This window comes from Camponotus floridanus, unplaced genomic scaffold, assembly GCF_003227725.1.
Source record: "Camponotus floridanus strain SB8 unplaced genomic scaffold, Cflo_v7.5 scaffold7, whole genome shotgun sequence".
NCBI classification, from domain to species: Eukaryota; Metazoa; Arthropoda; class Insecta; order Hymenoptera; family Formicidae; genus Camponotus; species Camponotus floridanus.
In genome coordinates this window covers 253,235-269,005 of record NW_020229838.1, presented here as the reverse complement: position 1 = coordinate 269,005, position 15,771 = coordinate 253,235, and the positions used below count along the sequence as shown (strand labels likewise).

Genomic DNA, 15,771 nt, shown 5'->3' with positions numbered 1-15,771 from the left:
TAATGATTTTGTTTTGATCTTTTAGTATTTAAATAGTGATATTACTCTTATTATATATTGTATAAAAATTTTACGACTAAATCAATATTATATAAATAATAGAAAAGGTACTTTTTTAAGAAATATGTGCTCCATTATATTTTATTTAGATAAATATTTATTCTAAAATATATTTATGAGGATTATGAATTTTGTATTTAAAATATATCATAAATATATGTATATATATATATATATATATATATATATATATATATATGTATGTTTATATTCAATGTCTCTAGCAAAATATTGAATATGCAATGTACGATCTTCATTGTAAGTCAGTATTGTTTAAATGCAACGTCTCAGCAAAATATTGAATATGCAACATACAATCTTTGTAAGTTAGTATTGTTTTAATGCATTAAAATTATTCTTCATGATAAAAACATGGAAATGTAATACAAGTGAGAAATGCTTAATAAAAACTATTCATTTCTTTTAAGTACCTTTCCAAATTTAATATTTAAAACTTAAATGACTTTTTATTTTTTTCCTTCTTGGTCATATAAATAAAAAATTAGAAAGCGTATATGATAAAGAAATTTAACTTGGAAAGTTACATTTAAAAATTTTCTAATTTTACCTGATTTTAAACAAAAATATTTAAAAGATCAGAGAATTCGCATAGCAAGAATGTATTTATAAGATTTAAATAGACATTCTCTGTTTAAAATAATGTTTAAATATGTTAAAATATGATTTACAAATAAAAAAAGATTTAGATTCCAGGAAGAGAAAAAGGGAGAGCGATATTTCCGCATTTTTTAAGATATATATTTTTTCTTCTATATTTATAAAATATTTTATATATGAAATTACATATGAAATATATTTTATATATAAATTTTATATTAAATATTTTATAATAAATTTCTTTTTCTCTATTTCAATTTTTTCAAGTAACTGGCTTATTTTTAAAAAATATCGACATACGAATTCTGATCTATTGCGAGTTCGCACATAGAGGCAAGACACCGTTGCCCTTATCTTTCGCGAACGAAGCAGAAACGAAGTGCCTCTGCATCTTCTTCGAAATCAGGCCTTGAGATGAATGGGAGAGCTCCATATGAAAGAGATTAGTTGCTAATCGTCGAAATGCGAGCACATTGAGAAAAAAAAGAATTTTTAGAAAATTGAAACAGAGCGTGTGCTGTAAAAAATTAAGACGAAAATAAATTCGCGCATTAATACGCGAACCTAGTAATCGACGATACATTCCTTTTCGTTTCGACATACGCAACTGTTCATGATCAGCGAATCTCTACTTGAGTTATAATTGAGGGAAATCGACTGACTTTAACGGTATGTTACTGGATCGGCAGCGGTCCTTCGACTGGATCAACTTTGCTTCCTTTAACGGCTCTCGAATCCATCTGCGGCCATGAAAACCGAGAGCTCATCGTTCGCATGACTAACGGCACGTGCAGCAATCGCCGTGTCTCACGCGAGGTGAGACGAGGGATTAATGGGACCTAGACGCGTTTAGCCTTCGACGGAAACGAATACGACCTTGCCTCGTCTTTCTGAGAGATCCGATCGTCGCCTTATGTCCAACAACACATTTTCGCTGCCACGCGAGGTGATAACATCCAAGGGAAACGAATTTTATAGTTTTCTCCTTTTCTTTTACGAAGAGATGCGTCTTTTTCAATCGATTTTATATTTTCTCCCCTTCTTTTTATAATTTTATATTTGTTATTTATATAATTTTTCATAACTGAATTTAATAATAATAATAATTATAATAATTATTAATATAATTATTAATATAATTGATATATTATTATTAATAGAATATAATTATATTTTTTTATTTGTAATTTATAATTTCTGTACTTTTCTTTCAAATAGTGATCATCGTTTGACTCGATTCTCAATCACGGTTGTTATTTATTCCGAATACTGGCCTGGCCGCGTTGAATCAATGACGGGGTTTTAATTTATAAACTGGTCGTAATCTCGGCGATAAAACCGGTATATTATTTCATAAATCGTGCAGATTAGAAGCCCACCAATTAACGCGATTTGTCGCGCACCGAAAGTGTTTTATCGGTGACTTCAACTTGCAAGGTTGATTGCGTCAAAAATGTGACGCATAGGTAAATAATGATTTTTCTCGAGCTTACTTAGCGAGCCACACTTCAATATTTTTTCCAATCCACTTGTATGAAAAAGAAAAAAAAAGAAATATTTGTTATAAACGCTATTTCCTATAATCGTATATTCTATTTTCTATTTTAATCTCAATCAGATTAACAAGATAATTATTTCTCGAGAAAGATTGATATCGAGATTCGAGGTCTACGATATTTCTCACATGATTAAATCATTGACAATCATCCATACGTGATTTCATCATAATACGTGATTTCGCTTGTTTATAAAATGCAAATCGACAAAAATGGTGCATGCAACTTAATTATTTAGTGTGTTTCGCCAATTTACAAGAACATCTGTAAATTTCTCGTTTGTATTTTTAATTTCGTTGTCCCAACAAACATCGCTTGATCGATCGATATTCATCGAAGAAGCCGGAAACTTTCAGAGAGATGACGGAAGAGAAAAAGGTGAAATGGGGAAAACGATATCACCTGCGAGCTATCAAATTTACTCTTTAATAGAATAAAAAATATTGGTTGCGACAGAGATATTAATATATTATTTGATTATTTATCAAGAATATAGAATGCACTTTTGAAGAACGTTTTTCCTACCTAATTGGCAATTATTGAAAGTTAAAAAAAGAAGCCAAGAATTTAATAAGAGTGTTATTTAAAGGAGAAACCAAAAATTACATTATACATGTTTCTTTATTCTAAATGTGAAAGCGAGCGATTAAAAATACGATAAAAAATTCCAATTCTGTTCAACGATCCGTGGAAACAGGAGAGAAACGAGACTAATTGGAGCACTTGAAATTTAAAAAAATGTCGCTTTTACATTTCGATTCCGAAGATTCCATTAGATAATTAGAAAAGCCGTATTCGACACGCAAAGTCATCGTCGTCGTCCTCGAGGTCGGTGAATGCTCGACCGTGATACCGGCATTCGCTCGCCCGCGGGGTTGGTAGACAGGCCAGCAGACGGGAGTAACGATTGCCACCCAACCACCACCACCACTGCTACTACCACCCCTTCTTGACGAGAGGGATGCTCGCGCCCCCTCGGCCGCTCGCACCCCCGCGTTTATCCGCCAACATCCACCACCTACTAACCGATCGGAAAACATCCCCCTCTCGGATGGTCATTCCCCGCAACTACTGCAAAGGCGTTTCAAAAAAAGGGAAAGAAAAAAATGGACCGCGTGACCGGAATCCCTGGGTTTCCTTGTTACCTGGGTTACCACGTATCTCAGGAAGCATCGATATGAAGTAACGTTTCGATCAAATTGGTTAAGATACACGAATTTCGAAATATCTTGTAATGAAAATAAATCATGACTCTGGATTTTGAGTTATTTCTAACAGCTATTCTTGCAAAGTTTTGAAAAACAGCGGTTTTTTTTGGATTCTAATTTTTGCGGAAATTACGATTCTTTTTTCCATCACCGATTGAGCCTAAATGTCGAGAGAAAATTTTAGGCTTTGCGGAAAAAAATTCAATTTTCCAAGATTTAATTTAAATCCATCGATAAATAATGAGCTCGAAAATTCGGGAAACGAGAGAATCGCGACGTCTTTTTTAATTGCACGGTTGATTCGTGTTGGTCCGCGATCGATATTCAACCCGTGTGTCATCCGCCTTGAATCGGATCTTCGTGTCCTTGACTGACGTGCGAATTCGCATAATATTATTCACCGGAGAGCCAGACGAATCTGCATGCTCGAATCACGCATTCAACACGCACACATACGCCTGAAACTTATCGGCCAGGGTCATTCTCCTTGAATCTACGAGCGATTCAACATGGTTGAAATATCCTAGCAAATCTAAACGTTCTCGCAAAAGGACCAATCAACTTGACAACAGAGAGATAAATTAAGACGAGTGAATCAGAAATTTTTAAAACGTAATTTCGAAATTTTTCGATCTTTATGAAGGATCGAGATGAAATTCGAAATTAATTTTTATTCTCAGAAAATTGATGACAGTTTACTCTTGTGATAGTGATATCGTGAGAGTGTAATGCTCTTATCATCTTTGAGAAACGATGTTTTGTCACGTACATATATCCGATTACTCGTTATCGATTTCGTTTTACCCAGGTATTCCGAATACTCTGGATATTTATATGCTGAATGTCGAATCGTCGGATTTACTTGATTCGTTTGTTTTTCACGCGAGAGAGATATTGTTATCTAACAACTTGCTGAGCAAACATCTCAACGAGTTCGCACGCACGCAGAAAGCCAAGGAGCCCGTCGCGAATAACTCTATAGAAGGTATCGCCAAAAAAGATTGCGCGACACAATGTCCCGAGTATATTAAATCGCCGCATTATCGCCGACGGTTATTTATAGAGCGCGATGTCGATACACGCCGGGAGGGAGAGGAGTCCGGTCGCGTATCGCGTCGACCAGCAGAGAGAATCCAAGAACTCGTATGTGAAATAAAAAATCAGAAATTAAAAGCTTCATCATCCATTTCGTTTTTTCTAAATCTCTCCTTCTTCTTAATCATCATACAACTTAAGGGGCATTAAAATAAAACCAGTTACATTACTTTGTCTCGAGGTGTGTGTTTCTGCAAATCAAACAAAATTTAAAATAAAAATTAAATCAAAATTGGCATAATAAGAGCCACAGGTGGGGCGCAGGGGAAGAAACGATGCTTTCTTCTTATTGATTTTTATTTAAAATCATTTCATTCTTCCTCTCCTCCCCTCAATTCCGTTCGACGCACAACTTGACTCTTCTCTCGGAGTCAAGACTTGCGCGCGAATCTGAAAATTTGACGAGGTATAGGCGAGACGCGCGCGCAGGCCGGCCGAAACGCGGAAACATTTGCGGATGAACCTACCTACGTCGGACGAATCAATAACGGGAACCCTCGGGTGCGAAGGAGGCACCTCGGCGGCGGTGGCGGTGCCCGCGCGCAGGGATGTCTCACGCACAATGCGGCGCGCGCCCTTCCCTTCCCTTCCCCCCACCCCGGGTCGCGAAAGGAAATCCAGTTTCGTCGCGGGCACAGGTAGCCGCGAGACCCCCCCCGACTTTTCTTGCGCGGAGAACTTTTGACGTTTGTTTTTCTTATTACGGTGGTCCACGCCGAAACAAGGATGAGAGGGCCGTGTTACACGACGCGCATTCACACGTCGGAAAATTGCAATGCTGAAGAAGAAATGGGATATTGTCCTATAAAAATTAAGACGATTATATAAATAATTTTATATGTCGGATAGTTATCAATCTCCTAGAAGCGTCAGAATCTGATTTAATAACGAGACCTTAGGCGAAGAAGAAATGGAGGAGAGGTGCCGGTTCGACAGTTACGTCACTGGTCGGAGGAGGAGGACGCGGGACGACTCGCAACGTGTAACATGGCCGAGGCCTTGTCTCTCTCTCTTCCCCTCTTCCTGCCGCCATGTCGCTCTAACCGCGCGGACGAGCTTTCAAGGTCGGTCACATTCAGCTGGAAAATCGCTCCGCGAGGCGCCGCCAGGCGGCGCCAAGCTACGGCGCCCGCGGAACACGTGGTGCGACGGAAATCGCGCTATTCTCGGGGAAGGAGAAGCAATAGTGTCATTTGTTGCGATAGATATTCCCTAAAGTTCTGGGGACAAGATGTTCTACAGTGAGATACCGCATGGTACGTCACAGAAATAATTTTCAATTTCTGCTTGTGTTCAATTAATAGAGCCTTTCAAGTAATCGTGAATGATCGAGATCAAGGAGTACGTTTCAAAATTCACAGCTAAAATTACATTATCTTATATCGATAAAATTGATATTTTAAGGTATACAATCTTTTGTAGATTATACAGTTATCTACGATTCATATGAACCAACAGTCGGTAACTGAATTTTCTGTAAACGATAATTTAAAATTCCATTTTACAAAGATATATAAACTTGCATATTTGGAAACATTTTATAAATGCAATCTATATGATATCAAATCGAATAAATTATTAATAGTGAAATTCCATACGCAGCATTCCCCATTCATTAATTCAACTACATATTAGACATGCAGTGTTTACTGCTACATTACAAGAAATCTCTAAATTGATTAATATTGATTATTGTATTATTGTATTACCATTTCCAATAAATAAAAATATCATAAAGATCATATGCGTGAGTTGCTGTAGAAATATTACATGCAACAAATAATGGAACATATGTGAAAGATATGTAAAAAAGTAATATTTATATATATTTATATATATATTTATATATATATATTTATATATATATTTATATATATATTTATATATTTTATATTTAAAAATATCAAAAAATAAAAACTATACATATTCGGATTAATAAAAAATTTTCAAATTATGTGATTAACATACTTCAATCAAAGATTAGATAATGAAATAGTAAATAGAATAATGTAATTTTATCTCAAACACTGCAAAATCATTATCAATGTTATGTGGGAAAGTTGAGATATCAAGTATAAAACATTGGGTCAACGACCTAAACTACTTTTCTATAACTGTACTCTAATAAGAAACTTATAGAAGCGAGCATTCCAAATTGTCAAAGAGATAGCATTAAATTGGTGGCACTCAAATGCCACGAAAGGTCACACAAGATACAAGTCAGAAAACTCTTTCGCAAGTTACTTATCAAAGATTACGAGCTTCAAATAGTCACATCTGTGGAAAACACGACGTAGATGTGATTTGTCAAAGCGATAATGACAATCGCATAAAAATCGACTGGCGATATATTTTATTTCTTTAGTTATTCTTTCTTTAGTTGAATATTTATACAAATATATTTATTATTATTCAATTCGATCATTTTGTTTTATTATAACTGTGTACAATTTTATATATATTTTTATTAATTATATCACACTTTATTAATTATCTCACACGTCGAAATACATAATATTGATAAAATTATAAAGCACACTATCATTTATTTTTAACTTTAATTAATATATGAAAATTATTAATTTCGAAATCTTTTCTTTGCAAGTTTTAGAGTGATATTTTTTAAATACAAAGTATATATAGATATAAAAGTTCTTATAATTTATACAAGTATATTGTAATCTAAAGAGATTTATCTTTAAGTTATGCTTTTTAAATTTATTTTTTAGAGTTTTTTAGAATTTTGAGTATGAGTAAATAGTTCATTGTTGAATTTAAAGTGTTTCCATGAATTATTACAAAAACAACAAATGCATAATCTTACCATATTATTACAAAAACAATAAATGGATGATCTTTTCATATATGTTGATCTAGAATTGTCATTTATCGCTTACAAAATCCTTCTTTTACTGCGACACCTGAAATCATGTCCACGTTTTGCGTCCCAAACAACGTTGTACGATTCCTCGACAGTGCTATGACTACGAATGCCAAGAAATAATTCTATATAGAAATTCTTGAATATAAGAATCTTATGATATCCGTCCTCTTTTTCGTATGATCTGTTAAAAGCGCATTTGGGCATTCGTGATAGCATTGTCAAGAAAAAAAAAATAAAGAAAGGAATCGTGAAATCCCATCTAGGGCGCAAGCGGGATTCGATGATTTCTCAATCAAGGGGTCAGCGATGGCGTCGTGCTCTCCACGTCTGTGCCACGCGCGCACGTTCAAGGCGTGGTGCTTTCACTTTTTTCTAATAGCGCAAATCTCCGGCGCTTACCTTTCTTGATGAGCAAGCTAGTGACCCTCCGTAGCGCCTCGCGAGTGCTGGAGGCGGAGCTGTGCTTACTTTGGCCGAAGTATTTGTTGGGTGTGATGTTCGTCGGCAGGGTCAGCGGCTTCCTCTGGTCCCCGGTACCGGGCAGTCGCGCATCGTAGGCGTTATTGAGTCGCTCAAGGTGCTCGATCGACGCCGGCCGCGGTTGATTCGCCTTTCTCGTGGGATACCATCCGCGATTCGGGCCTCCTGCCAACCGGAGTAGCTCGGTGCCGATTATGGCTTGCTCCAGGCCGGGATTATTCCGTCGATAGCTGAAAGTGACGTAACATGGATAATTTTCCCCATAAAAGGTCTCTCCAAATCATTGTATAATCATTTTCTCTTTCATCATTAGGGAAAGAACGAAATAACACGTGGGTGGACTACTCACCCGGTAGCCGTGGTGGGTGCGTACCAGCCGGGTTGTCGCCTCGACTGCGTCGGGTTGCCAGCGTGTTGAGGTGTTCTAGGGATGTCGCTGCCTCTGGCAAACACTGGGGTTTCCGGTAAAGAGCACGACGTCTGCATCCCGGAACCGGTGCTGGTGGCGACGCTGCCGCTGCCTCCTCCTCCTCCGCCGCCGCCGCCGCCCCCGCTGCTACCTCCGGAGGAGCACGCCTCTGCCGATGGCGAGTGCCTCTTCGTGAACGGTCGTCGGCGGGAAGGTCCCGGTAAATCAGTGGGCAGAGTTCTTCGTTCCACAGGTACCTGGGACAAAAAAAACGATTCGTTAAATAAGGAAATATATTAAATGATATTAGATGAATAGGATTCTAACAATAAGATTAATCTCAGAATTAAAGTGTCATGAAGAGAGATAATATCGAGAGATATATTAAGATTATAATTGCGATATTGACGTGATCAAGAATAATTGCAGCGTAAGACAATTAATAAAAATATATAAATATAAAATTGTACAATTATAATGAAACAAAATGATGGAATTGTTGAATAATAAATATATTTGTATAATTATTCCTTTATCTGGAAAAGAAAGGATGATTTTTCTCTCAATAAAAACGATAATAGCAATGTAGATAAAATAAATTAAAATTAAAATCTAAAATTTTAATTTTCTTTTACAAACGTGATATTAATAGTAGGCGTTTTTCTAGGGCAATGGAATGTTATACGTGTTTCCGGCATGATGGAGGTGACACGGACGATTGATGGATGCTAATATCTGCGCGTTCGAATTACGTGATGCAATGATAATTTCCCGAATATTCGCCGAAAATGCTATTCGTGGCCGTTTTGCGTTTCGATAAAACTACCTTTGCTTATTGCTGATGCGGCTCCAGGAGAAGAGAGATAGCGCGAAAAAGGGACGCCCCTTCATAAGGATCCATGCAATTCTACCACCGCGGCGAGGCAGATTATAATTATTGCGCCATAAATCATTTTTATCGCATTCGAGCATTGTCGGCGCGGCACGAGGCTAGGAAATCTTTGCCGCAACTTTTATTGCGGCAATAATTATTAACCGAATATGCCGTACTTCGCGAGCTTGTCGCGTGAAATCCTCCTTTCCAAACAATGGCAATTTAATATAGCAATAATGCGTTTCTATGTAATATGTATAAAATTGACAACAGTATTTTTTATTTGATTTGTCTTGAACTTGAACGTATCAAAAATTGATCGATGTGATTGAAATTTTTGTCCGGGAAAAGTCGGCTCTTTGAACTTGAAAGGGTATCCATCAGATTATTTGAGAAAAGTATCGTATGTATAAGTCAAACAAGCGGTCTTAATCATTCTTAATCATAAGGGTAGCAGTTGAACGAAAATAAAAGGCAACTGTATTACGGCTGATCAGTCTCTCCTGTATCCGATTATCCCGGTGATCTCCCGCGTCAGGATTCTCTGCCTGTTGTTAGATTAAAATTACCATGGTCGACTTCATTCGTCGACGAAGCGAGAGCTCGTGGAAAGGAGAAAAAAGGGAGGCAAATATCCCTAATGAAAACTTTACGCAGTTCAGCCAAACTCCTTCCGTTCTTTCCTCGTTTGCCCTCCTCACAGTTTCTCGTCTACATCTTTTTCTTCCTCTCCTCCCCGTTTTCCTCGCCCCTTTTGTAATCCCGACAAACTTCCTTCTTTGTCCGCTCGGTAATATAGTAGCGTTTTTCTCGCTCGTCAGGACAAAATCTCGACACTGACGGCATATAAATTGCGTCTTCGTTCCTGCAAGAACTCGCTGTCGACGTTTGTTTACATCCTGTCGCACGAATAGAGGGTGCAGTCCCCGTCAATCCGGAGGAGAGGATGCGATTCGCAATATGCGTGAGCAAAGTATTCCCGTTATCGCGTTACAGTACGTCACGCTATCATAACGCATATCCCGCGAAAGATTTCGGCACACTTTTCCTCGACAAGACACTTCCGACAGGCCGCACGTTTCAAGGTACATCGAATATGAAAGCAAGTAGCGTACAATAAAGAAGAGTAAACTGATTTCGAAAATACATACTGACAGAATATTCTCACCATCTTCCCTCTAGCTTTTAGATTCTCGCAGACAGATGCTGCAGACTTTGAAATTGAAGGAGTAAGACCTACCAGAAAGGAATAACTTACTCGCGCGGATCTTTTTTTTTCTTTATTAAGTACACATTCACCGTTCGCTCCAATTAAACGAGCGGAATATCTCGGAGAGTGCCAAGGGAGAGTACAAACTTATTCATTCATTCTGTAAGATCGCGTCGAAAGACTAGACCTCTTCCTCGGCACGAGGGTTTATTTTTATTCGTCGACTTCTGTCGAGAAAAGGAACGGTCGGCCAGTTCGCGTAGGAAGTAAATGAATTCGGATCATTTATTCGCCTCGCCGGGACTGTCCTTTATCAATCAAGCGATTTTAAAATATCTCCCTCCCTCACTCGCTAACCCCCTTCCTCGTTTCATTATTCGGATCGAAGGTAATTGCGTTTCGTAGCCGAACGGAGAAACAAATCTGAATATAAAAGTAAGCAAGCCGGATGCCAATATTCTCTTGCTCTCTATCTCTAAAAAACTTTCCGCGTTGCAATCTGTCCTCCGAGTCGTTTCTTCTCTACTCCCCTAGTGAAGCACAGGCAAAGTTACTTGTCTGATTATTCGAAGTGACTCATTGCAACAAAGTTTCGCTGACGCAATGATATATTGTAGAAGCATGTATCTTGTAACAAAAGTTCGATGGGTCACTTCTTCTCTCGTGTAAAATTATCACACGCGAAAATAACGAACGTTGATCTTAAGAGACAAATATTTTATTATGTCGTAAGTATATTAAATCTGTGAAAATTTGATTATAATATTTTATCGCAACGACATAATATGATTTTGAACAACCTTATTTATTTTCTTGATGATCTCGTAGGTGGGAGATAAAATATAATCCGCGATGGTATAAGAAGGAAAAATTGTATTAAAATATCGATGAGATATTGTATTATCTTCAGAATATTCGAAACTTATTTAGGATTTAAAATTCAGAGGATTTCGTGCCTTAACGGCATAAATAAAAAACGGCGAAATCGCGTTGCCTCTCATAGAAGAGCAATCGACTCCTTGGAGGTCCTCGTTTTCTTGAAATACGTCCTTCGATTCTCATAACGCGATTGAAGGGTGTACTCGATCGTAGGAAATAAAACGAGGCGAGAGGGGAGGAAAGGGATAAGACGACGAGAAGGACGAGTCAGTTTTCCTCCTTTCGTCTTTTCATCTCTTTCGAACGAGGATCCCTTTCAAGCTGCATAAGATATCCGCTTTCCTCCGATACACGACGGGATATAATGCAGAAATAATTCGACCTTGTCGATGAATCTATGCATAATCGATCCATTCGGTTCATTCTCTTCAAAGTCAGATTCCATGGAAACGCTATATAAAAAGAACGTGAGAGGGGAAATCTATATTTCTTCGTAACTTTTAAATTTTCCACATCGAACACATCATTGGATTTTCAGGGGGCGAACTTCAAAACTTCAAAAGCTGATCTTATACTTTAATGGAATTTTAAGTTCCTTTAGTTTTCAAACTTGAATCTCTCGAAAATTAAGCCGCGCGAGTTCAAATTCCGCCCAAGGGTATAATTTAATTGGGATCAATTTAGAGAAACAGGGATCAGCTATTGCGATCATCATTCTTTTAATGGTTCAAGTTTATCGCGGCGGAAGAGAATTTAAGGGGATAAATATGATCTTCGCTTACAAAGAATAGACGAAATAATTCGGGGACACCCTGTAGAGGCGCTCTGCGAAATGTGTCTTGCGATATAGCTCGTGCACAGGTTGAATTCTATCTACGGCAGGATTATAAGGATACACACGACCCTCTCCTTCCTTGTCGACTCCCTCCATCCCTTTTTTGCCCTCCTCCAAGTCCTCGACATTGAGATTTTGTATTCGGAAGCTATATCAGAGATCGGTTAGAAACGCGCTCCCCCTGTTCGAGCTTTCATTTTAAGCTCCGCTCGATCGACGGTTTCAAGGACGGATCGTTGAAAAAAATTGCCAATATTTGCGGCCACAATGCGAGCGAGCTTCGTATCGCTCTCGGCTTCGTTTTCTTCCCCCGCGTTTTTTTTTCCACGTCAAGCTTTCATCCCGATTCCTGGCCCCAGCCAAGGGTGCATAATAGTAACGACTACCTACGAGGGGTGGTGTGTCGCACAAATCTTTCCTTTCAATGGAGATCAACGCCGATAGAATTTTTATTCACGTAACAAAATATAGTTTTGTTGCAAACGTGTTTCTCTTCAATGTGAATTAGTGCATTGAATTATTATTGATAACATTCTCTTTTTGTTTTTATTTGTATTAACATTTTCATATCAGCGGGCAAGAAGGAAGGATTTTTCATCGTTCATCATTGAATCTCTAGTTGGGTGCAACTCGCGGGTTATTGTACCGATAAAACGGTTCATTTTAACGCTGAACATGCGTCATTTCGATGATCGAGCACTCGGCGGTCGCGAAGAAATTTTCGCGATGACGTATCGGGGAAACGAGTTGAGAATTTGGCGGATTCATTTTTCATAAATTCGAGATTCTTCATCAATTACACGAACATTCTTTAATTCCATCGGGTTGAAAACGTTTATTCTGTAAATTGACCCTTCATATTTAGCAATTATTACACAGCGATAAAATTCAATATTTTTAGATATTGCATATATGTTTTGTATCGTGTAAAAATTTTGTATTTGTATAAAAATTCGAGAATTTTCATTCGTTTCCCATTTTTATTTTTTTTTCATCACAGGAATATTTCCTTTTCTTTCTTCTATTTCGAAATATATCGAGATCTGAATTTACAACACGTACAAATAGAAAAAAGAAGAGGGAGAACAAACGGATAGTATGCGAAATGTCATGGTAACGTTCGCAATAAAAATTGTGGGGCGGTCACAGGAATGAAAGAATTTTAAAACTCACAGCGAGAAAACGGAATAAATCTGTATGAAATGTATTTAAAGTCAAAGGGTGGAAAACGCAGCTTGAGGGATATGTCGTCGCGGGAGTATTTTAGAAGAGATTCAACTATATCGTTCTCTCGCGGTTGACGTGTATTTGAATATGTAACGAATCTAAACGCATGTGCGATTATTTTCTCGCGACAACTATGTTCCGTTTGTATTTCGCGACTCGTTGATCTTACTTGGAAGAGAAGACACACAACAAAATATAATTCCATCTACAAATATCACAGATAATTTTTTAAGCAAATTGAAACAAATTATATTAGTTGCAAATTCAAAGAATGTGCTCGGTTTATATATATATATATATATATATATATATATATACATATATATATATATAATATATATATATATATATATATATATATATATATATAATTATTCAAATATTCGATCTGTAATTTCATCATTTCATTTTTCAAATTAATTTTTTAACTTTAAAATTTTCAATTTATTTTTTTTTTAATTTTTTACTTTTTTTAATTAATTCTTTAATTTTAGAAAGATTAGATTAGTACATTAATTTCAGTATATATTTGATAGAAAATGTACAATATATTTATTATATTACTGTACGTGATTCAACAATAAAATAAAATATCTAAAATATTTCAATTAACGACAAACTAGCTGGAAACTAAACAAAGAATCCTGGATTAATCCCGACAATTCCGAAATACACGTCCTGTATCGAGCGAAGCATGCGGTCCCTCGAAAAAACGATGCACCCCCACGTACGCCGCCCTCGCATCACGCTCGTCGTTACTTTTCATTATGCACAATGTGCATAGAGAAAGAGACGTGGACATTTTATTTATCGTAGGGACACGCGCGCGCCTGGGTCCCTCATTCACCGGCGTCCCTTTCTCGCTCTGTGTCTTTCCCCCCGGCCGCTCCCGGGCCATCCCGCCCTTTTATCCTCTCGCAGCTTCCTGGCCGGTCCACCGGACGAGACAATACGGGCGCGATACATACAATGACAGAAAGAACGCTTCTATGCCTCTCTCTCTCTTTCTCTCTCTACGTTTTTATATCCCTCATACCTTTTTCCAAGGGCCGTCTGCTACGGGAGGGTGCGCGATATCTCATCGGGGGAATCTCATTGTCTTTCCCGACGTACATTGATATCTATATAAAGTCAAGGCGTTGGCAGGCGTAACGACCCGTGTATCATCATCGGCAAATAATCCGACCGCAGATACGTGCGATCCCTCGCGATCGCCTTCTATTTATCGTGGAAAAGAAGAGAATTTTGTAGACCAAATTTCTCTCTTGTATAAAAACTCATTTTCCGCTGAAAGCAGAGTTTTCCTTTTGGTGAAAATGTTTTCCGCCGCGAAAATTGCAGTGGCTGGCGAATGACAATAAGTGTAATGAATGAAAGAAAATTAAGGAAAATTAACGAATCGTTCGCAAAGACCATTATTTCCTCAGGATCGTTATATACGTGTCTTCCCTTATCTCGTCTTCGTTCATCTTGCCTTTGATGCAGCTTTTCCATGAGCAATGTACAGTTCTTTTTTCCTCCTTCGTCCATTTCAAGCAAGGATAGAAAGACATACGAGTATGTCGTCTGAACGAATCCTCAAAGCGAATCGATTCGACTGGACCGAGCATAGACGCAGATCGTTTCGCGGAGATTCAACGTTATTGTTTCGAGGAGATACATGATTTTATTTACGTAACGTCATCCCTTAGTTTCCTCGTGAAATTGATTTAGCGAATTTTTTTTATTTTTTCCTTTTGAGAAAAACCGTTGCGATATTACTTGTTCAAGCGTTTCCGTACTTTTCCTCTTGCGGGAAAAAATGAATTTAAAAAAAATTAAAATATGACAAATAATAACATTAATAATAATAATAATAATAATAATAATAATAATATTATTATTATTATTATTTAATATATATTTTATTATTATTATGATTATTATTATTATTATTAATTATTGATAAAATATGCTAAATTAAATAATATGAAATAGATGAAAGTATTTATATACATGATGAGATGAATAATCGCGCGATATAATAATTATATACGTTTATTATTGCAGGACGCAAATAAAATCAGCGTATATGCATGATTATCGATCATGATGATCGATATTAATCATTGTCTTCTCTTCGAATTTCACGCTACTTTATGTTATTCAAGTCTACTCGAAATATCAAATTTAACATCTAGCATCTATTTATTTCGATCATTCGAGATTGAATTTTTATACTTGTCAAAGTTTCGCGACGTACATGCAAAATGAATTTGTATATATATATACACACGCGCACATTTTTCTGGAGCAATGTCTTTCCGTGACATCGATTCGCAATCCCGAACGCAGTTTATGCCGAATGTTACACTTAACATGGAGATAGTCTGCCGGTATACAACGAGAGTACATCGTATTATTTTATTGCGGTAATATGAGAAATTGGCACATCGC

At 37.1% G+C, this 15,771-nt stretch overlaps 1 protein-coding gene across 4 annotated transcripts in view; it reads right to left on the bottom strand.

The window, feature by feature from the left end:
* LOC105254782 overlaps nucleotides 1–15,771 on the bottom strand; it is a 188,080-nt gene that overhangs the window by 17,406 nt on the left and 154,903 nt on the right. For 3 of the 4 annotated variants that reach the window (XM_011263672.3, XM_011263671.3, XM_011263670.3), the window contains 2 exons: nucleotides 8,251–8,567; nucleotides 7,821–8,131 (listed from right to left, as the gene is read on the bottom strand). In XM_011263672.3, the coding sequence (XP_011261974.1) occupies nucleotides 7,821–8,131; nucleotides 8,251–8,567 (628 nt within the window). The remainder of the gene's footprint in view (nucleotides 1–7,820; nucleotides 8,132–8,250; nucleotides 8,568–15,771) is intronic. The other variant, XM_011263673.3, reaches the window with a different exon arrangement.